Raw genomic sequence first — 25,214 nt, forward strand, 5'->3', positions numbered from 1 at the left:
AACAGGCGGGAACCCAGCGGAGAGCCTATTCTATTTTGCACTCTCCATTCTTAAAACCAGCCAGCAGGGGGGGGCAGAGTGAAATTCAGGCCAAAGAGTTGAACTAGTGTTTTATACAAATTCAACAAAACCTCCTTGTTCTTACGTGTAATCTGTGCCCCAATCAATAAAGCCTAGCCATACTGTATGCTTTATTAACCATCTGTCAAACTGTCCTGCCATCTTCAATTAGTTATGCAATTATACACCTTTGTTCCTATACCCTCTTCAGAGTTGTACCGCTTATAAATTGTCTCTTTATGTTTTCCTACCAAAATTAATCACTTCACGTTTCTCTGCGTTGAACATCATCTGCCACCTATCTGCCTATTCCACCAACTGTCTGTGGTTCTTTTGAAGTTATACACAATTCTCCTCTTAGTTTACAATGCTTTCAACTTTTGTATCATCCACAAATTTGTGCCCTGTACACTAAGGTCTAGGTCATTAATAGATACCAGGAAAAGTAAGAGACCCAGCCCCTGGCGACTTCCACTGCAAACCTTCCTCCAGCCCAAGAAATGTCCATCAACCACTATAGTCTTTTTCCTGTCACTCAGCCAATTTTGAATCCATGTTGCTATTGTCTCTTTTATTCCATGAACTATAACTTTGCTCACAAATCCGTATGGTACTGTATCAAATACTGTAGTCCATGTACACTACATCAACAATGTTACCCTCATCAACCCTCTCTGTTACCTCTGCAAGGAAAACTGAGTTAAACAGAATTTTACCTGAAGAAATCCATGCTGACTTTCCTTAATTAACACACATTTGTTCATGTGTCTATTAATTTTGTCCTGAAATATTATTTCTAGAAGTTTCTCAACCACCAAAATTAAACTGGCCTGCAGTTGTTGGGCTTATCTTTACACCCTATTTTTTGAACAAGGCTGTAACATTTACAATTATCCAGTCCTTTTTTTAAATTCATTCATGGGATGTGGGCACCATTGGCTAGACTGGCATTTATTGCCAATCCTTAATTGTCCTTGAGAAGATGGTGGTGAGCTGTGTTTTTGAATCACTGCAGTACATGTGATGTGGGAACACTGACAGTACTGTTTGGGAGGGCGTTCCAGGATTTTGACCTAATGGCGGTGAAGGAATGGTGATATAATTCCAAGTCAAGATGGTGAGTGCCTTGGATGGGAACTTTCAGGTGGTGGTGTTCCCATTTGCTACCCTTAGCCTTCTAGATGGTAGTGGTCATGGATTTGGAATGTGCTGTCAAAGGAGCATTGGTGAGTTCCTGCAGTGCATCTTGTCGATGGCGCACACTGCTGTCATTGTGTGTCAGTGGTGGAAGGAATGAATGATGGTTGATAGTGCAAGAAACAATACTTTTCACTGTATACCAATACACGTGACAATAATAAATCAAATCAAATCAAATTGGAGAGTATTCCATCACAATCCTGACTTGTGCCTTGTAGGTGGTGGACAGGCTTTGGGGAGTCAGGAGGTGTATTACTCACTGCAGGATCCCTAGCCTCAGAGCTGCTGTCGTAGCCACAGTATTTATATGGCTAATCCAGTTCAGTTTCTGGCCAATGGCCTGGGCAGCATCCTTCTAAAGACAAATCCAGTGTATTAACTTAATACATCAGCTATGCTCCCTCCAGCTGCGTGAAAATCTCCTTTTTGATGTCTGATCAACCAGTCCTACTCCTTTTATCTCCCTTTCACTATTTGTATGCCAATGGAAGATTTTGGGATTCCCTTTTATATTGGCTGCCTGTCTCTTTTTTCAGACTCCCTCTATGCTTCCCATATTGCTGTTTCACCTTCCCTCTGAAGTCTCTATCTTCAGCTTGGTTCACAGTTGCATTTTCTACCTGATTGCTGTCATAAGCACACTTTTTTCTTCCTGATCCTAATTTCTAACTCTTTTGTCATCCAGGGTATTCTGGCTTTATTTGCCCTCCCCCTTTCAAAGGAACATACATTGAATGTGCCTGAATTATCTCTTCTTTGAAGGTAGCCCACTGTTCAACTACTGTTTTTCCTCCCAATCTTTGACTCCAGTTTATTGCACCGAGATCTGTTCTTACACCATCGAAGTTGACTTTCCCAGAGTTAATTATTTTTATTCTGTATTCTTATCCTTTTCCATAGTCAACCTAAACCTTATGATACAATGATCACTGTCCCATAAATATTGTCCTATTGACTCTTGATGCACTTGGCCCATCTCATTTCCAAGAACCAAGTCTAGGAATGCTTCATTTCTCTTTGAAACACACTGCTGTAGAAAACTTTTCTGAATCTACTCTTGTACCTCTCGGTCCTTGACAGTACTATACTTGGATAATTAAACCATTTAAATGACTGGCCTACCACTCAAAATAAGGTTTAGTTGCTAGCATCTTAACCCCCTTCTGTTAAAACTGAAAGTTGACAGGAGGTAAATTTCCCAAATTTTTAAATTTAACCTCCCCCCTCCCATCTCCCATCCATAGTAAGCATAGAAATGTGGGATGGCACAGTGGTTTGCACTACTGCCTCACAGCACCAGGGACCCGGGTTCAATTCTGGCCTTGGGCCGCTGTCTGTGTGGAGATTGCACATTCTCCCTGTGTCTGCGTGGGTTTCTTCCGGGTGTTTCAGTTTCCTCCCACCGTCCGAAGATGCGCAGGTTAGATGGATTGGCCATGCTAAATTGACCCCTAGTGTCCCAAGATGTGCAGGTTAGATGAATTAGCCATGGTAAATATGCGGGATTAAGCAGCTAAGACATGGACCTGGGTAAGACACGCTGTCAGAGAGTTGGTGCAGACTTGATGGGCTGAATGGCCTCGTTCCGCACTGTAGGAATTCAACAAAATTTCTTCTCTGATATTTGTTCAGAATCCTGAGAGAAAAATTTGGCCAAGTTCCCCTTTAATTTTTCTACAGCACAAATCTGCCTATAATATGACATGTATAGCTTCCAATTAAAAAGAAAGTTATAGAAGATCAGAACTATGAACCTACAAACATCTGGATAATCTTTTAATTTGTGCAGTTACTGTTGAACCTATCTGCCAACTGCAGCCCACATATTTAAGCCAGCTATAGAATCCTGATTCATCTAGATTTTTCATTCAGCTTTCTACATTGTTATCTTAATGCATTTCTACGTCTAACTTGTATCATATTTCTTTACAAGAAAATTGTTTACTCTGTTCCCCGACTTTGTAGTGGCAATTTCTACATCTTTCGCAGACTTGAGAATGATTTGGCCATTCTTCTGTTTGATTATTCATTTTTCATTTGAATGTAAGACCATGTTCTGGACTTTCGTCTGATGTAGAAAAACTGAATCTATATTCTCCGACTAGTTCAATCCAAACTCTCCTGTCAAATTAAACTTCAGCTTATGTATTATAAGAGTAACAACCCAGTGTGGCTAATCTCTCCCTTGAAATTTGCTGTCTTTCCCAAGCCTACAGCAGACAGGCACATAAGCATTTGGAAAATGCAATATGAAATATCAGAGGCATGAGTTGCCTGTGCAGGCCAACAGACCAATAGAGTTCTGCATACTAGTCAAACGGCCTGATGAGGGAACTGAAGTGTCTAGCATTTTATTCAAGAACACTAAATTAAATCTTCTGAAGAGCAATACATTCCACTGAGAGAAGGTTCTGTTCAACTATTCACATTGCAAGCATGTGGTCTGACAAAGAAGGAAAGGCTGAATGGTAGACACCTGAAGAAACATGATTGTGGAAAAAGTATTTTTTGATGTGTAGTTTCCTCTTTTATTTTGTTTCCAGCATTTCATTGTGTGACATACTTCCTTCACCCAGGAGGACAAGCTTGCCCACTTGAGATACATCTCAGCTGTTGCTTTGCTGTGAAGGCAGGTCAGCACTTAAATGGTGGATGACTTTTTCAAGCAGCACATTAGTATTTAACTTCACTCACAATAGGGATGCACACACTGCAATATGGCTGTTCAGTATCTAATCTTGCAGTAACCAAACTACAACCAAAATTTAGACAAAAATTCGTGGAAATTAATGGTGGCATCTAGTTCCGAAAATTTGTTAAGCATATCAAGCCACTGTGCCCAATTAAACTAAAATCTGAGTTCATTTTTTTGATGTTTATATGAATTCCTGTTGCATATTCTTTTTTCATGCAGTAAAGAAAGTGCCGTCAGCTTCGTGAATGAGATCAGTCCTTCAGCAAATCGCTGTTTGTAAAATGCAGTAGGCTAAGTTCAATATCAGTCTTGACTTTGACATACACAGTCAACTTAGTTCTATTTTAACAGTATGATTTAAAGCATTCAGAAGGAAAGATGAACACTAGAAGCAAGAACGCAAGACTCCAACTTGTAAAAATGCAATTAGAGCTGTCTGTGACTAAAAATATGAGGCATGTTAGCATTTAAAAATACAGTGTGGCGCAGCAAAATGGGTGCAGCTTTTAAACAGAATCAAAGCTGGGCAAACTTATTTTAAAATATAGTATATTCATGAACAACCTCCTTAATATATACCTTGCTTAATGGATCCAAATAAACCTAGTGGAAATAAACACTATTCTATTGGCTGCCTGAATGTTTTTGAAAATTAGTTCTTTGTTCCTCTATTTTGCAGTATATCAGTCAGGTGTATAAAAAATTTTCCTGAGATCATTTTGGTGTATAATTGCGATAAGATAATCAAATATGTGATGAGCATAACTTGGGATACTTAGGGAAAATGTTGCACTTCGCTCTTGAGTCCTGGATTTGTATTTTAACTTTGAATCGGGAATTTTGTACGGCAGGATGTGTCACTAATGAGATTGTTCAGATTCTTTCCTGTGAACTGAGTCTTGCCTTAATTAGCTGTACATTAGAATTCACTATATTCAGTACATGACTAATAATGGAAACAGTGGAAATGCAAATAGCTTATTTAGAGTCCCTGAATGGACTAATAGTGTTTCATAATTGTTTCCAAAAGCCATCAACAGACACCATTATTAAAATAGGGCACTTTTATTGCATATTCACTGCATAGGGCTTATATTTAATCCCTGTTATTATTATCGGGCTAGCTAGAAGTGAAGCAGCAAACGCAAAGTGAATCTTTCAGTGTTTGTGCCAATAAATCTCATCAAATAACTCCATATTGAATTCACAGAGGACGATTTTTTGTACATGTTTGACACATATGGAACTTGTAAACACTGAGGGGTATAGGTGCAAGATAAGGTAAGCATAGATGAAGAAGAGCAATTGATTTAATTTAGATAATTGATCCAGAAAGACTCCATGTTCCCTATTCACAACACCCAAATTGTACTGCCCTGTTCGTCGTTTGAGGAAAAAGTTACTATGTTCATCATTTGGGGTGTTTGGGTGAGCTTCTCCCAGGACTCAAAGTTGATATCAAAATGGATAAGTGAAACCTTCAGCATATCCTGTGGATTTTTATTTGACTGCCATGAGAGTACTTGAGCTCTGTATAAAAGTGTTGCTTTGGTAAGTGGCTGTCAGACACTCTGACTGTCTCGATATTGTGTGGAAGCCAGCTCAGGTGAGCACCTCCAATGCCTGGTATTTTGTCCTACCATCTGAGCTTCAGAAACCTCTGAAGGCAGCTCAAGTGAAAGTGGTTGACCTTCTTGGAAAGAGACTGGTACAAAGTCCAGGTCTTGGAGTGGGCAGGATCTTTGCTCTATAGGTAGGCAGAATTAGCATGCAAGAAACAATACTTTTCACTGTATACTAATACATGTGACAATAAATTAAATCAAAATCAAATTTTCATTCACAGACTGATGTTTGAAGTCTACCAAAGGCTACACTCACTATGACAATTCTTGCATGTGTCTTGCCATCAGTAAAAACAGCCCGAGGGAGTGTGCTGTTGAGTGAAGTAACTTATCCACTGCTGACAGGTTCTGGTGATGAACTGAAACTTAGGGTAGGAGATAGGGCTTTTCTGAGTGAAGCAGGCTGGTACATTACTTCAATTTTCTTCATACTGCTTGTAAGTCCAAAGTCGTCGTGTGCATTGGGGAAAAAGTCCATGCTACATTGCATGTTTAATTCTGAACTGACGGCTCGTCATCAGCAAACAGGAAATTGCAAAATGTCTTCTTGGAAACCTTGGTCTTGAGTCATCCCAGATTTCCCATCCATGCAATATCTGATTTTAACATCAGGATGACCATAATGAAAGACATTGTAGAGAAAAAAACACGCTGAGGAGGATTGATGCTGGCACACAACTTTGTTTGATTTGATTCGTGATTGGGAATGGGTGAGAAGACTCGCCATCATCCAGGAAAGCATGTGAGAATGCTCTGATGGAACTGTCGAACCATTTTAAGGAATTTCTCAGAACACAGGATTTTTCCATTACTTTCCAAAGGCCCCCACAACTGACTAGCACAGGCCTTGGTCAAGGTCAACAGATATGATGTAGACGTGCAGGTTCTGTTCTTGGCATTTCCCCAGGGGCTATGCTTTATGCGAAAGTGTCCCAGCTGGGACAATCGGACTGCTCAGTTGCTCAGGCAAACACCCCCTTCCACTTGTATCTCCTTCCAGTGAAAAATGACCCTCGGTCTGAGCTGCCTGTGTGCAGGTTCATGGCTCCAACTCCCAGTGAATACATGTCCACTGCTACATCACTCACTCATCGTCATTTGACTTGTTGAAGTGAATTATAATCCTGGCCCCTTTTTGGGACTATTCCAGATCAGGCATACTCCTTGGATGATGACTCTCACTTTAGGTTGAGAAAGATGGGCCTGAGTAGAATGCCAATGAGTCTAAGATAGCTCTATCACAATTAACAGGAGAACTGTCATCATGACCCTACAGCAACAAGTTATATGTGGAGAAATGCTCAATATTCATACCATATAAGAGTGGAACCAGCAGGAAACATGTTGAGTACTTATGCTGCCTTTCGCCAGCATCCTCCAATTTTAGTCAACATCTTTCATCAAACAGGAAACTCAGAGATGCAGATATTGGTCACTTCCTTGCAACATCCAGTTAACAAATTATTTCAGATAATCTTTCAGGTTATCCTTTGTTGAATTATCTTACAATTTGCCAGTGCCTCGCTGAGGTGATGTAAAGATCAGATCCTGATTTTTCAGAACTGCCTTGAGTTAGAGGATTTGCCACAGGATGTTGTTATTCTTGAGCACATAATTATTCCCAGGCGTGTTTATAAACTTCTAAAACTTTGTCCAGCAGATTGACTCTGCTTTTACTTTTTAATCCCTACTTTATAGGAGAGCTACTCTTTTAATCTTAAAACTCATTCATAGCTAGATTCTCTTATAACTTTGTATTTGGAACTGTATTGCTTCACATTGTGATGGATGGACACCGGACATCAGATGTTAAAAAGATGATAAACATGATTTGCACGTGAATTGTATTATAGTGAGGGAGAGTTGCACATTGAGAGCCTCACTCTCTTGGCCTGGCCCAATGGTAAGATGAGTCTAGACAGCCAGATACAGTGGCTGATCAGGATGCCTTCTGTGTTTGGTCAAGTTCTACACATCCAAAACACTCTGTTGGCCTGTCTTTAAGACCTTTGGACTTCAGATTTATTTCATCCACCTCATCTGCAGGAATCAATCTTCACGTGCCAAGGTAGACAAATTCCTATGTCACTTAGGTTAGGAGACTCACCCTTTGAAAAGGATAACAAAGTGTGGACACTTTTTCATTGTAACAGCTATTTGAAACCACAGGTAAATGTTGGTGAAGAGAACTGATACAGGATGAGTCACTCCAAAGAGTCTGGTAAGCCCACCTGTGAGAGGTGCTATTGTTGCCTTACATCCCCCAAATTTTCCGATATTGCATCCAGAAACTTATTCATGTGTTGGTTATAATTTTTTTTTAATGGCCTTCCAGTTCGTAGTTGAATGGATCACACTGCTAATAATTTGCTCACTCTAAAGATACACAAGTGTTGTTTAATGTTTAATGTTTAATTAAGAACTTGGATTTTGTTTGAAGAGAGTCAACTAGGACATGCAGTAGGTAGGATTTGGAAACAAAAATTTGTAAGACTGCACCCTGTCCTGTGAAGAAACTTACTGTCAAAGAAAAGAATTGTCTTGTTTTGTACTTCAACATCTGGCTGAAATCCATGGTGTGGAGATGCCAGCGTTGGACTGGGGTAAACACAGTAAGAGTTTTAACAACACCAGGTTAAAGTCCATTTGGTAGCAAATACCAAACCTGTTGGACTTTAACCTGGTGCTGTTAAAACTCTTACTGTGAAATCCATGGTAGCAGAGGATGGTTTCTTAAAGGTGTGGATTGGAAACGTAAGAAGAATTTTTAATCATACAGGAGATTCGATTCAGGATTACTTTTTGAGCAGAATGGCTGATATCAAGTGTAAAGCATCTGGATATAATTTCCCATTGATTCTTTCTGAAACTGAGAGCAAACAAATGAGTTCCCTGAAATCTGTCTTCCAGTAGCAACTATCCTAAACTGATCATTTTACTTAGTCTCATAACTAATTATTCAGTTAACCCCACTACCCTTGCAGTTTTTTTCTCAGAGAGGTTAAAATCACTGTCTTTTCTGTGTGATGCATAGTCTGAACAACTGGTGCCTCCCTGCCCTGCCCCCGCCCCCCTCCAAACCACACACACCCAACTCATGTCTTACTGGTGTCTTCGTCACTGGAAAACTGTCTCTCGGCATAAGGTGAAGCGTTTCTACTTCATTTTTTTTCCACAGTCACTGAACTTTCAACCCTCTTAACCCATGTATTTAATCTTTAGGATTGCAAGACCTCATTCAAAATGCCCATCACAGAATCCCTACAGTGCAGAAGGAGACCATTCGGCCCATTGAGTCTGCACCGATAACAATCCCACCCAAGCCCTATCCCCATAACCTCACATATTTACCCCTCTAACCCCTGTAATCTACACAGTCCGGAACACTAAGGGGAAATTTAGCATGGCCAATCAACCTAACCTGCACATTTTTGGACTGTGGGAGGAAACCGGAGCACCCGGACGAAACCCATGAAGACACGGGGAGAAAGTGCAAACTCCACACAGACAGTGACTGAGGCCGGAATTGAACCTGGGTCTCTGGCACTGTGAGGCAGCAGTGCTAACCACTGTGGCACCATGCCAAATCTGTAAGCCTTCAGTCACAGGTCTATGTAGACATTCAGGCACCAAGGGTCACAAACAAAAGCTAAATTAAACAGGAACCATTTTTACCTTTCTGAACAAAACATATACATATAATATGTATATAAATTCAACATAAACTTAGACTGTTCATAACATTAGAGAATTATTAATTCAGATATGATTTGAAACATCACTGTTCCATTTGGGACAATTTTCTGCATAATGGGTTTTTCAGTGTGATGCATGATGCAAATATTCAGAAATATTGATCAGTCTGAGATAAGCTTCAATCTGGTGATGAGTGTAGTTGTGGATACATTTAATTGAACCATGTTGGACAGTGCATGCACGTGCACGGTATGTGGAATGGAGTGGTTGAGACATTAATTGGATTCAACAAGTAGGATCAAAGTAAGGTCAAGGAACACATAAGTTCTACTTGCATAAGGTTCGGGGATGACAGCATGTTAAAGTCACTGCAAAGTGTGGTGATTCCATGTAAAATAGCTGGAGTAAGCCACTTTAATAGTGCAGATGCATTATCTAATGATATACCGTTACAGCTAAGCAAGCCATCCATGAAAAAAACACAAATGAAGTTAGAAATAATAAAGTAGTTTCTTAGGATAAATTGAAAATCTACTGACTTTTCATTCAGGACATTATTGCATCCCTTTTATAAATAAACCAGCATCTCTATTCAATGTTACAGAAGTGCTCATGGCATCAAGTGATAGGAATTTGAGAGAAAAAAAAGCTAACTGTCTTCAAGTTACATGGAGAATTTGCTCATTCCACTTGCCATCAATTAAAATTCCTACTAAAGGATGCAGGGGTGGTTCATATAATGGGTTAAAAATATGGAAAGCAAGAAAATGTAGTGCAGGTTCCCATAGCAGTTTTGGAAGTGACTCTGGCTCTTGGGAAAAAAATAACGTACTGGAACAGAACCTCTGGGAGGGAGAAATCATGGATGCTCTTCAGTTAAATCCCTGAAATGATGGGATTATTTCATGATGAGAGACTGGGTGTGCATTCCCGAGAGTTTCAAAGAATAAGCGGTGACCTCATTTGAAACTTATAAAATTCTGACAGGACAAGACAGGGTGGATGTAGATAAGATGTTTTCCCCTGGCTGGTGAGTCTAAAATCAGGAAACATAATCTCAGCTTCAGGGGTAGACTGAGATGAGGAATTTCTTTGCACAGATGGTGCTGAATCTTTGGAATTCTCTACTGCATGTTCAAAACAGAAATCAATAAATTTTTAGAGATTGGTTAAATCAAGGTATATGGCGATAGCGTGGGGAAAGTGGCAGAAGATCAAATTGAATAGTGGAGCAGGCTCGATGGGCTGAATAGGAGTAAGGAGCAAACAATTTGATCCTTCTTGCCTGCTCTGCCCCTCAAACCCCATATCTGCCAAAACCCCATATCCTGTTGAGACCAGAAATCTGTCCATCACAGGCTTGTATGTATTTAATGATGGAACATAGGGACAGGAGTAGACTGATTCAAACTGATTGCTTAATCTGATTTTCCTTACCTGTAATACAAGAACTAATTTTGCTCTGTAGGTAAGCAATACCTTTATTCCTCCCAGTTACTTGCCCTCCCCTTATGAAGGCTCAGACTTGAACTAGGATATGGTTTTACGTGCACCAGTCATTTTCAGAGCACTTTGGCCAGGTACCAGATGGTTCATGCATTAGCCTCAACCATAGGAGCAAGTGTAGGCCATTTATCCCTTTGTTCTCCATTCAATTTGATAATGGCTGATCTGTACCTCCAGTCTTATTTGGCTGGCCACATATTCAGCTCACTATAACTTGAAAAAATAGGAGACCATGCGTGATATCTGTCAGCAACAGACATTTCTATTCACAAGTGCAGATGCTGCTCCAGTGGAGCCTTGAAATGCCATCTGCTAAGTTAGGGGTGCTGTGCTCCTTTTGCGGCTCTCACTGGTGCTCCAACATTATAATGGAAAAGTTTACATTTATACAGCACCTTATCAAATCTATCAGAAATATGTCTCAGTCCTTATGATGCAACAAATTGCTTTGAAGCTCCGTGGCTTTTGTTCTGTAGCCAAAGTATAATTATAAAGGGGTATAAATTATTAAGAATTTGACATGATGTCACTGGTGGGGGTGGGGACAATTGTGATGACACTTTCCACCAATGTCAGACATGATTTGGGCCTCTCGTGAGATTTTCCGCTCCCGTCACCAAACCCATTCGAGAAGATTGGCACTGGAAAATCCCAGCCATTTTAATACAAGGCACAGTGGCAGAGTTTAGATTGTTTCCTGGTTCTTTGTTGAGGTGCTTGCAATTTCACAATCCAGCCTTTCAAGCTAGCCACCAACAACAGGACTTGAATAAAAATGGCCTTGTGATGTGGCAAATGCTTCATAAGTGAATTTGCTTCTGTTTTTCTTGCTTAATCATTATAATTTGTACAATAAATCCTTTGCAAAATGGAAAATTTGCAAAGAAGATGACATTCTGAGTAGAAAAATTATTTTTTTTCTGACCCCAAAATCTTCTATTATTCATTGTTTAAAGTATTTAAATGTTTGATGTATGTTCTGGCAGTGACTTCAATTTAGCAAGCAAGCATTCCTTTCAGGAAACGTGATAGTTTTACCTGATATTGAGTGTATTTCTTTTTAAATCAAATGTGACCACAAATGTGACCACCTACGAGAATGGGTGGGGGGGGGGGGGGGGACTAACAAATTCAAATTAACTTTTCAATTAGAGTGCTGTCATAAATCTACTCTAGTGAAAAGACAATGATGTCAGCCTTCACTTTGAATGATTCTAAAGTAATACTTTACGAAATTGATGTACAACTTTCAGTACTGTATGTTTGAGCTCTGTCCTACCAAGGCAGTTTAAAATAATATTTTTGCAGTTTATCAGTGTTGTTGAGTTATGGTTTGCAAATTTATAAACCCGTCTCAAATCATAGTCAAATTTACAAAAAAATGCACTTGTCTTCCGTACAGGCGTTTTGATAGATGTGTGGAGAAATGGCGTACCTTCAACAATGACATGAAAGACCTGGCCAAGTGGATGACAGAAGCAGAACGGATCCTGGCTGACACTAGGGTGGATACTGAAAATATAGAGCCAGAGAGAACCAAGCAGAAACTCAAGGTAATTATTAATCAAATGCCTACTTTTCGAAGTCGCCACACTTTTATGTTGGAACAAGTCCTCCTGGTTAGGAAATAAATATCAGAGTCTGTTTCCAATCGGAATTACATTTTGAAAACTGTATTTGCAAATAATACTGTTTGGTTCACAAATGCCATTAAATACATTAGAGCAATAGAGGTTCACAGCATGGAAACAGGCCCTTCAGCCCAACTTGTCCATGCCGCCCAGTTTTTACCATCAAGCTAGTCCCAATTGCCCGCATTTGGCCCATATCCCTCTATACCAATCTTACCCATGTAACTGTCTAAATTCTTTTTAAAATACAAAATTGTACCCGCCTCTCCTACTACCTTTGGCAACTCGTACCAGACACTCACCACCCTCTGTGTAAAAAAAGAAAATGGCTCTCTGATCTCTTTTGTATCTCTCCCCTCTCACCTTAAATTCATGCCCTCTAGTTTTAGACTCCACTAACTTTGGGAAAAGATGTTGACTTATCTATTGCCCTCATTATTTTATAGACCTCTATAAGATCACCCCTAAGCCTCCAACACTCCAGGGAAAAAAGTCTCAGTCTATCCAGCTTCTCCTTATAACTCAAACCATCAAGTCCCGGTAGCATCCTAGTAAATCTTTTCTGCATTCTTTCTAGTTTAATAATATCCTTTCTATAATAAGGTGACCAGAACATTAGAAGCCCAACAATCAAAAGGGATCTTTATAAACATTCATATACATATATATTTCTGGAAAATTGTGCTTTCTGTTCACTTTGTAATGAATTTTGCAATGTTTGTTATGTTGCCATGCAAAGACCAATGCCACTTCGTTGCCAAGGAGGAAAATAATCTGTGGTTGTCACTCTGATACGGACACACTGACACAACTGTAATAGGCACTGAGATTTATATGCAGCTCATGGTCCAATGTGTTAACAGTGTATCATCACTTACACCATTTTTCATTTGCATTCTGTGTGATCCTTTGGCATAGAGTTACATTATTTACAGTTAAGCGGCAGCATATGTTGAGGTATAATTACAAAGTAACCATAAGTCTTTATGAGCTGAATTGTTTTTTGAAGACTTTACAGATACAAGCCTGGTGGGATAGAAGGCAATAAAAAAATTCCATTAGCTCGGCAGTAATAGAAACTGTTAAGTATTCTATCTTTTACTGGATTAGTGATGCAGAGCTTTATGACCAGTGCTTGGTGACCCGTATGTAAAATTACCAGGGTGTATGCTTTGAAGTGCAAGTATATGCCCTTGTGATATGATCAAGAAATAACCAATCTTAAATGCAGAGAAGTGGAACATACTAGATAAAATGTCTTACCCTTAGCTTGACCGATGATACCCGAGATAAATATTTTTAAAAAAACACATATAAATCCAACATGAAGTGAGATTAGGAGGCTGAAGATAATTGGGCAGGGGCATGCAGAAGTACTTCAGTTATCGTTTTAAAGTTTAAAATTATGATGCTAGCAAAGTGCACAGTAATTTGAGAATCATGGAAGTAGAGTTAGTTGGAGTTTCACAAAGTTTAGGTTGAGGAGCTGATACAACTGCACTCCTCCTGATGAGGAGATGTAACTGCAGCATGACCAAGTTTACTTTGACAATTTGTATTATAAATATAGATGTGGAAGTTTGAATGAGATAAAAAGAACAAGTTAAATGGAAAGTTAACATGAAGTGCCTGCTAATGGAGTCATCCAGATGAGGTTAAAATGCAGCTCTGCAAAGCTGTAACATAACTTCCAGCTCTTTGCATTCAACCCTCTTAAGCTAAAAGTAAGCATTACATTACTTCCCTAATTATTTTTGTACCTCTTCATGAACTTTGAACAATTTCTATATTCAGACCTGAAAATCTCCCTGCTTATTCACAGTTCCGAGCTTCTGACCTTTTGGAAAATACTCCATCTTTCTTGGGGCTAATCGTAGAATCCGTACAGTGCAGAAGGAGGCCAATCGGCCTATCGAGTCTGCACCGACCACAATCCCACCCAGGCCCTACCCCCATATCCCTACATATTTCACCCGCTAATCCCTCTAATCTACGCATCCCAGGACACTAAGGGGCAATTTTAACATGGCCAATCAACCTAACCCGCACATCTTTGGACTGCTATTTACTCTGTATTTATTCTGTATTTACTCTGCCAATCTCCCTGACACTAAGGGGCAATTTAGCATGGCCAAATACCCTAACCCGCACATCTTTGGACTGTCGGAGGAAACTGGAGCACCTGGAGGAAACCCATGCAGACACAGGGAGAATGGGCAAAATCCACACATAAAGTGACCCAAGCCGCTATTCGAACCCGTGTCCCTGGTGCTCTGAGGCAGCAGTGCTAACCACTGTGCCGCCTAAAGTAGATGACCTCACACTTTGTCACATTGAACCCCTGGAGAACAAACCCACCATCTTCAATCTTTCTTATTTACTGTAATCCTTCATCTCTGGCACCAGGCTGGTAATTCTCTACTGTCCTTTCCCCTAAAGTCTGTGTGTCCTTCCTAAAGTGCGGTGCCCAGACTGAGGTCACAGTAAGTGAAAGTTGGAAGAGTGAAAGATGTGAACCATAGGAGGATACTGTGAGTGGAATAAGACCACAATAGTGATTTGTAAGTGATGAAAGAACCTCGAATTTAATGCACTGGGAGATGAGATGCAAGTGATTGTTGCTGAAAATAGGTGTGGCAGGGCAGCAGAACTTTGGCACTGAGGCATTACATGTGGAGTTCTAATGAACTAGAGCTTGTATTGGCTGGAGTCGGATTGCCACTGAGGAGGGCATTTGAAATGTTGAGCTTTGAAGTAGGGATGGTGCCGATACTGATATTTCAGTGGTGGTGAAGTTGGATTGGAATACAGGTAGATATTTTGAATTGTTTATCAGCATTTGTTAATTGCTTCTATCCAAAGATAGTAATCTCTCAGCAGCCTGCACTAGTGTTTGTGCTTGAGTTCAGTATGATATAATTTCTTGTGCTATCATGCTAAGTCAGACTGAGCTACTTAGTGAATAATTGAGGTTCTCCTCCAACCACTCTGAATTCACTCTCCTAATGAGGTGTGACTGAATTAAGCAATAATGGACACATGCAAGTAAAACAGGTGATAACTGAGGACAGGCAGCTTGTTTGAAGGACGAGGCATCTGGTTGACTGCTTTTATTTAAGCTGCCATTCTGCATTAAAATCTAATGTACAACCAAGTATTTGACATGGTTATGGAATGTGAGGTTTTGTGGTCGGAGATTTAAGTTATTGTTGCATTACAGACCGCCATTGCAGTTTTGGTTGGTGCAATCTTACGCATGCAAATCATTTGTAAATGTGTAATCTATTCGAAATCTGATTAAATGTTATTTCAGAATAGGAGTTATGTTAGTTAATAATTTTTTGTGGCAGAGACTATATATTAAATCCTATAAACTGTCCCATAACTGCATCCTGCGTAACAAAGCTCATAGTTTGGACAATAAAATGTAGAAAGTGTGGGATTTTAGCAAATGAATTGTATTCAAAGTGCTATACATGGATATGTGGGAACATTTACTGTACAGATCAGGCATTTTGTTATACTTAAGAATTTTGCTTACATCAGACACCCAAATTTAGCATTTAAAAGAGAAGTGTTTTTGTTCAATTAAATTCTCTGCTTGGATCAGCAGTTATGTCCTTCCTTGAAAATGATTCTACTTTGCATCACTGTATCTGGAATGACTGCCCTCTCTCAATAGTGATTTACCAGTTTTAGGGGTTTATTACCATTTCTGTTCCAGCACCTTCTACTGTTGCACTCTTTGTGGTCCTGTTGTAGTAAAGGGCTTCTGTCATGGTGACACCTCAGTATTACGTCTTTGGAAAATCTGTTTTAAAGGCAACTTCACTAATTCTGCATCAGTTGTATTGTCTTTCTGTTCTGTGCCAAACTTGTTTGTGAACTTATTGGTCTTTCTACTGTAAAATTATTGATCTTTCACTGTTGTCTATCATTTACTCTTGGAAATGAAGAAGAAAATGGATTGTCGCCTGGAATCTGTTGTGCATGTGCAGTATATTTTGAACATCTCCCCATCCTGTAGATACCTTTTTATTAACATTTCTCTACATTCAACATGATTGGAAGAATTTTTGAAAGGCTAGGTTCTGTTATCCTGCTTTCATATCATTTATATGTTAAGGTTAAGTGTTCATATTTTGCAGCTTCGTGGTGGATGTGATTTTTTGGGAGAATTTTCAAATTGCCTTCAATTATAAATTGATCCAGCAGTGACAGTTAGGCAGGTGGGGGACAGGTGTGGTGGTATCTGCCTTTCTTCCTGTTTCTTCCCATCTTTCCATTTTTTGCTGGCTCTTTCTCCCAGGTGTTAGAAGTTCAATCTCATGGGGATATATGGTTGTCATTAATTTTTTATAACTGTCAACTCTTAGCTTTAAAATTCAAGGTTATTTAAAAAGGGGAAGTAATGTTGTAAAGAAAGATTTTCTACCGTTCACTTCTTTCCTGTTCAATATACTTGTAAAGTTTTCAGAACACAGACAAATCCTGCAGCAGATGTGTAATCAGAGCAGAATCATTTTTTTCCCTTCTCTCTTTTCACATACTATCTCTTTAAGAAAAACAATATCAATTTTACTTCATTAAAGGCTTTTCACATTGCCTTTTTTTAAAAATTAGTTAAAGAATGACAAAGGATATATCACATATGTGGAGTTGACTGAACAATATTGATCCATTCAAAAAAATTAACTGGATTAAAATGGTCAGGCTAAACAATTGAAATTCAGTTTATAGCCCTGGGCAAAATTTTCAAGTTCAAACCCATTGGTTTGAGAGAAGCCTTGAAGTAAAATCTTAATGAAGGGATGAAAGGACAATTCAATGGATAGATGGAATCATGCTAATGTGAAATTTTTTTTTTTGAATTGGTTTGTTTTGTTCAAACCTCCAATTTAGTTTCGGACATGAGAAATCTCAGTTATTGAACGGCAGAAGGGTGGGGGGATGGTGTTGAAGGCAGCTATTATGTGTCACACAGTGTGATGCACTTAATATTGGAAATATCTGCCACAGTGCCAGATACAAGAATAAAAGTTACTGAAGACATTTATAAAGTTTGCAATTAAATACATGCTCCATATAATACATTCAGTAACTTAATATAAAGCAATAAAGTGCTTGCTAATTCAAATTTAATAATAACAGGGTATTGATGCATTACAGATGCTAAGACTAGTGTGAGATGGTGAATTGCGATTTTTGTACAGTAGAAAAATGTTGCTAATAATTTTACTTGTTAGAATGACACTGGAGCCTGCCACTATATATTGTTCTTTGTGTTACTTGCAAGCCATATTTAATACTTGAGATGTGTTATCTATGTCTTTGTCAACTGATTAAATAAAGATCCTTTGCTAGTGTACTGGCTATAAAATCCAAGTCTCTCAATGGCAGTCCAAGCATATGAGTTTACAGAACTAACTGCCAGTCAATACTTCCTCCTTCAAGTGTAGTTACTGCAGAACTGTAATGATTCTCACATTCACCTGACTGAGAGATATGCAATGTGGATGCTATAGGTGCTAAATAAGTGAATTGGGATAAAAATGAACACAAATGAAGCTAACTGTTCAATGGAAATTTTCAATTAAACTATCTTAATTACTTAGGTTATGTCTTGCAAGAATGGGTTAATTTACTGAAGGTTGAAACATGGGTGTTTTACATTAGTATTCACTTCATGAGCAATGAGACTAATTAGCTGAAATACAAACTGAAATTCGAGTGAAGTACTGCATTGTTGGGCAGGCTATATTTGAAAAATTTGTCAAACTACTGTCCCATGTAACTGTTTAGATTTGTGTTAAAAATTGTATAGCAACAGTTGAGGAAATTCAGAGAATTCTCAGAGTACCCTAGCCAATATTTTCTCCTAAATATACCAGACAGATTAATGTATTGTGCATCCCATTGTTGTTTATTTTTTGTGTGCAAAAAATGGCTTCTGCATTTACTTACATAATCCTGCACTTCAGAAATGGTTTGTGAAGTCCTTTGAAACTTATCAAAATGATGTGACAAGGTATCATATTTATGCATTTGTTTTCTGAAATTATAAAATGAAGTTCATGTAAATATAGGATTAATTAGATTCCATCTAATTAAATAAGCATGTACAACTGAAGATCATCTTTATTAAGCATGTGTACACATAACTGCACATGTGTCTACTACTGCATTGTGTATTTTTAATAATTCCTAGGATATGCATCATGTATTTTTTTAAGAACTCCTGGGATATGCCTGGGCAATATCCACAGTGTGTGTCCGACTAGAATTTAAAAAAAGAGTGAGACTTTAAGTGTGGTATATGAAAGTCTTTACAAAATATATCTTATACATTCTGAAATTGCAGAACAGCAAACCCAATGAAGAACACACAAACAAATCACTTGTGCAGTTTTAGTCTTTAATGACAAAATGACATATTGTATGAAATGTCAACATGTTTGGTGCTACATTGCATTTATACTGCTAGTCAAACATAACACCAAACACAGAATGTGCCACAAAAAGGCTTGGTTTCACATTGAAGGGTGCAATAAAAGTGCGTGTTGGGGCCATTTGGAGTCGCACAATTTTGTAGCTACTGGTGGCTAGACTGACAACTGAGGTGTATATTATTAATGAGCAGGATTATAACCCTCTATAGAATTTCAAATCAGTCAGCTTGCCTATATGTTTATTTTATCGTTTGCATGTGGTTTTGCTAGGCTATAGTAACGAAATAGTTTGACGGATTTTGCAGCCAGTATCAATTAGGTATGTTTTTAAAGCTCATTAGGTATGGAGAAGTAAACACCATGGTGGTTCAGAAAGCTCTGTTTTTCATGTGTCTGATGGGTATTCTTCTTTCCAGTCAATGATAAGAAAATAATAGATATCTGTAAATATTGCTAATTAGACTAAAAAGGAGCTGTAACAGATGATGAAGCCCTTTTGGGAGGGTAAGACTAGAGAGGAAGATGAAGGACTTCATTTGAATTACTGTTTCAACAAGTAATATTGTATTTGTTTGTGTTCAATATACAATTATATTGTTCATACTCTGAACAGTGTGGAATTGTGACAGGTGAAGGTTAAAAAGATGGTCCTCAGACATCATTTACTGGAACTATTATCTACAGGAACTGGATAATACATTAAATACTAGCCACATGACTAATTGCATTTCTGATTAAATGAAAAAGGTAACACCAATGTTCGACAAGAGAACTCAGTATTTATTTACATATCGAATGCATGAGTACTTTAACTTTATGTCTTCTTTAATGAAACGATAAGAACACAGAAAACAGGTTTGCATTTTTTATGAGTATTGTGACTGTTTTGTAACTTTGGTTATTGAATGACAGTAGATGTTTAAATAAATTGGTAAAGTACACACCTATATTGCGTTAGCCTATTTTTAGCAGTGGTACACGTGGAAAGCAAGAACCCGGATTTTCACCCCCAATTTGAAGCAAAAGAGGCCTGGAAGGTTAGACTTGTTCCGGCGTGGGAGCTGGAATGGCAGGTCAGGTTGGAATGAGTGTGAAGGCCTGCCCCTGTACTCTGCACTTTGTTGATGATATTTAAATATATGGTTAAGGACAACATACTTTGTGACAGTGCCATTGAGCTTTGACATTTCCAATGAGCTTGGAGTCCCAATGAGCTGCGACTGTTCTTTAGCAGTTTTTGACAGTTCCTTGACAGCTCTGACAGTTGCAATAATTGTATGCACTTTTTTTTACACACAATCATGTCTATTTTTAATCAGCCAAAAAAGGTGCTTTACCTCTCCCAAGGATATGTCCTTCAACCATATCCAAAGGGGAACCTTAATTCTTCAAGGGGTTCCTTGGATATCTAAACAAATCCACCAAGTTCAAACCAGCTGTTACCTGAGGTAAACTGCACATGTTAGTTTTCACACTCCTGGTCTACCAAAGTCCTACTACAGTGGAGGCAATTGATGACATAAATGATCAGCTACCACGATAAATTGTGCATGCATGAACCCTGGCCCCACTGCAGTCCTGCTCCCTGCAAAAATAGGCAGTGTTGTGTTCGGGGAGTGGGATTTAAGATTTCCAGGTTCTTCTGCCAATTTTCAGCAGTGTTATACCACACAAAGATGAATTGAAGAGCCATTAGTGGAGCATAAGTTCAAACTTTGGTTTATTGGTGACCCGAAAGATTAGTCCAAATGTGACCGTAGCATTGAGGGACAACTCCCCTCCCACTCCTTTTGAAAGTGTCCTTTGGGGGTATTCTTGTCTTTTTCACAGTGGCATTTGGGGAAATAACACCTCCTGCCCTTTTTGTAAGGACAGTAAGAAGTTTAACAACACCGGGTTAAAGTCCAACAGGTTTAGTTGGTAGCAAAAGCCACAAGCTTTCGGAGCCTTAAGCTCCTCCTTCAGGTGAGTGGGAATTCTGTTCACAAACAGGGCATATAAAGACACAAACTCAATTTACAGAATAATGGTTGGAATACGAATACTTACAGCTAATCAAGTCTTAAAGGTACAAACAATGTGAGTGGAGAGAGCATTAAGACAGGTTAAAGAGATGTGTATTGTCTCCAGACAGGACAGCCAGTGAGACTTTGCAGGTCCAGGTAAGCTGTGGGGATTACAGATAGTGTGACATGAACCCAATATCCCGGTTGAGGCCATCCTCATGTGTGCGGAACTTGGCTATCAGTTCCTGCTCAGCGACTCTGCGCTGTCGTGTGTTGTGAAGGCCGCCTTGGAGAACGCTTACCCGAATATCAGAGGCCGAATGCCCGTGACTGCTGAAGTGCTCCCTAACAGGAAGAGAACAGTCTTGCCTGGTGATTGTCGAGCGGTGTTCATTCATCCGTTGTCGCAGCGTCTGCATGGTTTCCCCAATGTACCATGCCTCGGGACATCCTTTCCTGCAGCGTATCAGGTAGACAACGTTGGCCGAGTTGCAAGAGTATGTACCGTGTACCTGGTGGATGGTGTTCTCACGTGAGATGATGTCATCTGTGTCGATGATCTGGCACGTCTTGCAGAGGTTGCTGTGGCAGGGTTGTGTGGTGTCATGGTCACTGTTCTCTTGAAGGCTGGGTAGTTTGCTGCGGACAATGGTCTGTTTGAGGTTGTGCGGTTGTTTGAAGGCAAGAAGTGGGGGTGTGGGGATGGCCTTGGCGAGATGTTCGTCTTCATCAATGACATGTTGAAGGCTATGGAAGAAATGTCGTAGCTTCTCCGCTCCGGGGAAGTACTGGACGACAAAGGGTACTCTGTCCACTGTGTCCCGTGTTTGTCTTCTGAGGAGTTCGGTGCAGTTTTTCGCTGTGGCGCGTCAGAACTGTCGATAGATGAGTCGAGCACCATATCCTGTTCTTATGAGGGCATCTTTCAGAGTCTGGAGGTGTCTGTTGCGATCCTCCTCATCCGAGCAGATCCTGTGTATTCGGAGGGCTTGTCCGTAGGGGATGGCTTCTTTAGCGTGTTTAGGGTGGAAGCTGGAGAAGTGGAGCATCGTGAGATTATCCGTGGGCTTGTGGTATAGTGAGGTGCTGAGGTGACCGTCCTTGATGGAGATGTGTGCGTCCAAGAATGCAACCGATTCCGGAGAGTAGTCCATGGGGAGTCTGATGGTGGGATGGAACTTGTTGATGTCATCATATAGTTGTTTGTGATTGTTCACCATGAGTCCAAAGGAAGAAAATGTCATCAATGTATCTAGTGTATAGCATCGGTTGAAGGTCCTGTGCGGTGAAGAAGTCTTGTTCAAACCGGTGCATGAAGATGTTGGCATATTGAGGTGCGAATTTGGTCCCCATGGCTGTTCCGTGTGTCTGGATGAAGAACTGGTTGTTGAAGGTGAAGACATTATGGTCCAGGATGAAGCGGATGAGTTGTAAAATTGCATCTGGAAACTGGCAGTTGTTGGCGTTCAGTTTCAGTTCAGTTGTAAGTTGTAAACTGTTCAGTTGTAAGGAGCCAGGCGCTTGCATTGTGCTGGTGTTTTATCCACAGTGTCCTCCACACCATTCAAATGACAATTGTTCAAGTCAACACTGCTATGTTTGCAGAACTTTGGTTTAACAGTGGCCCCTTTTTCCCATAGATTCTTCTGGTTTGGGTACAGTGCCTGTCTTCTTTGGAAACCTTGAACTAATAAATTAACTCACGCAGCAATTCACTATTGACTCATTGATCTGTATCTGGCTGTGCTTCATCAGTTGTAGTGAATAGAGTTCTCAGCTCATCACAGCTTTTACTCTTGAGGTTGTGTTTACAAAGATCATTTAAACAAATAGCTTAATCAACTTTGTGACATTAATAATTGAGGAAAATTGGCAGTTTCTTAGTGCGATGTCATTACTGTTCGGAAACACAGATCTTAAGTAGTTACAGTAATGGCTTTTGTTATATAACTGTACTCATTTACTGAAGAGAAATCATTGAAATGCTAAAAAATAACTAATTGCATCTGAAAGCATAAATTAAAATCGTAAATTTGACTTCTATTGACCATAGAATGAATATTTTATTCATAAAGTTTGCCGAAAGGTCAGGTTAATAATATACTGCCTTCAGGCTTGCTGTTTTATACATATTTGAAATGGAAAATGATCAGCAACAAATTTCTTCAGAAAACTATTTTTTTTTGGTTCACTGGTTCTCCTGAAACATGAATGCAAAAGCAAAATACTACGGATGCTGGAAAGCTGTAAATGCTGGAAAAGCCCAGCAGGTTGGCCAGCATCTGTGCAGAGGGGCAAAATTAACTTTCCAGGTCTGTGACTTTTCATCAAATTGTTTCAGGAAGCTGTTTTTAACGCCAGTGAATAAGATGTAAAGCCAGAAACATGAATACACTTGGTGAGTGTGTTTGTGACAAAACAAATACTTCATTCTAATCTAAATTTTAAAAGAGCAGGGTTATTTAAACCTAATAATCCAAAAAACAGAAGTTGGGTGAATATCAAAAGACAAAATAAACATGCTGCCCGGGGAAGATGTATTTTTAGTGTGGTCCAGCCATTCCTTTCATAAATTATTTTGCTAGTGAAGCAATCTTACTTTCAAAAGGCCTGGAAATATGAAAGCTAATATATAGGAGTTGACAACCCTTTCTATTTTACATAAAAAGTTAGTTGATGAGTGGTTGTCAAAATAAATTAGAAAGATTAGAGTGAGTGATCTGACGAGATGTAGTTCCTTGGCATGGACTGATTGGATTGACAGTCGTGCTACACGGAGCTGCTTTGCTATACTTCATTCCTGAGTCGGATCACTTCAGTGCAGCATTCAATTTATCATGGTTTCACAGGCTAAACTCAGCTAATGTGTTTTACATTTGGTTGGGTATTCCTGGAAATTAATTCTTCTTTCGAGAGGAGGTGGTTCAGCCAGTAAGTAATTTCTGTTTCACAATTTTGGCTTTGAAAGTTTCAGTTTCCTTGGTTAAGTGGAACAAATGATACTAATGCTTCTCAAATTTTCACTTTCTCATTTGAACTCTGAAGAGATTTGCATTTGTCTGGATGTCATTAGGTCACAGGTACAGGACTCAAAAATCTCCACTTTTCAGATTATTAGTTTTTTAATAACTTTTAGGGAGTACAGACAGTGGAATCTATTCTCTCATATCATTGAGATGATTCCATTCCAAGTTTCAAGAAACCTCCGTGAGATGCTGTCGTCCAATTGAACATGCTTGAAAATATGAATTTTGATTGGGTTGAAGTTAGGCTACAGGTACTATCAGATTACTTGACTAGAATCCACCTTAATTGGCTTATGGTCCAGTTTTATTCCCCTTTTGATTTACTAATATGCATCTGAAACCACTATGTTGAAGTGAAAATGGTAATACTACAATACAATAACCCTGAACTCCTATTTAGGATCTGTATTCTAAATTCTGAAAAAGGCCTTTGTGTGTGTGTGTTTATCGTGACATACTCCCTGGAAGCATCAGCTATTGCTGGTACATATGACTTAAATGTAGCTTTGTATACAGGACTTCAATTCTTGGGACTGGCTATTTATCCAGCTTGGCAGCCTGATTAACTATTAGCTTATAATCACCACAAATGCCGGTGCTCTTATCTGGTTTCAATATTGGGCTAAGGGTGCTGCCTAATTCAAGAACTAAACTGGTTGGATAATGCTTAGTTCTTCCAACCTGTTGAACTCAATATCCACTTTCTTTCATAAAGCATATGGTACTGGTCTTAACCTAATGAATCATGGAATCGCTTTCGGATCCACATAAATTTTAGCTTATAGTTCTAGGGTACATGAACAGGGAGGGAATACAGGGATAGGGACTGAGTAAGGGCAAAAGGTTTTTTTTTAGTTTAGTTCGGGCACCTTGATCGCCACAGGCTTGGAGAGCTGAAGGGCCTGTTCCTGTGCTGTACTTTTCTTTGTTCTTTGATTTTGTCTAATTCATCACAGAACATATTTTGTATTTTCCTATAAGTTTGGGTAATTCCCCCTTCCCATACCTGAAAAACCTCAGCCCATTTCAACTTGATTTTTTTAAGCCAGTCGTGGCCAAGTGGCTTGGACCTTCACCAGTCACTATTATCACTGGGAGTTGGATAGACTGTTGTCCATAGCTTGCAGGTACCACTATGGTGCATTTTATTTTTATTTCTTCTCCCATATGTCTTCAACTTGGCAGAAGTGCTCTTCAAGTTCAATGGTTGGACTGCCTCTTTTAGATACTGAAATGTATACTCACCTATCAGAGTGGCTGATGCCCCTTTATCCATTTACATCTTAAGAGGCTTCTCATTTACCCAAGCGTGACAGTAAT

The 25,214-nt window shown here is 39.3% G+C and overlaps 1 protein-coding gene across 13 annotated transcripts in view; it reads left to right on the top strand.

Annotated features, from left to right (window-relative positions):
- LOC144506416 (dystrophin-like) overlaps positions 1–25,214 on the top strand; it is a 1,861,003-nt gene that overhangs the window by 1,076,889 nt on the left and 758,900 nt on the right. For all 13 annotated transcript variants that reach the window (XM_078232507.1, XM_078232503.1, XM_078232508.1 and 10 more), the window contains one exon: positions 12,185–12,335. In XM_078232507.1, coding sequence (XP_078088633.1) covers positions 12,185–12,335 — 151 coding nt within the window. The remainder of the gene's footprint in view (positions 1–12,184; positions 12,336–25,214) is intronic.

This window comes from Mustelus asterias, chromosome 17, assembly GCF_964213995.1.
Source record: "Mustelus asterias chromosome 17, sMusAst1.hap1.1, whole genome shotgun sequence".
NCBI lineage: Eukaryota > Metazoa > Chordata > Chondrichthyes > Carcharhiniformes > Triakidae > Mustelus > Mustelus asterias.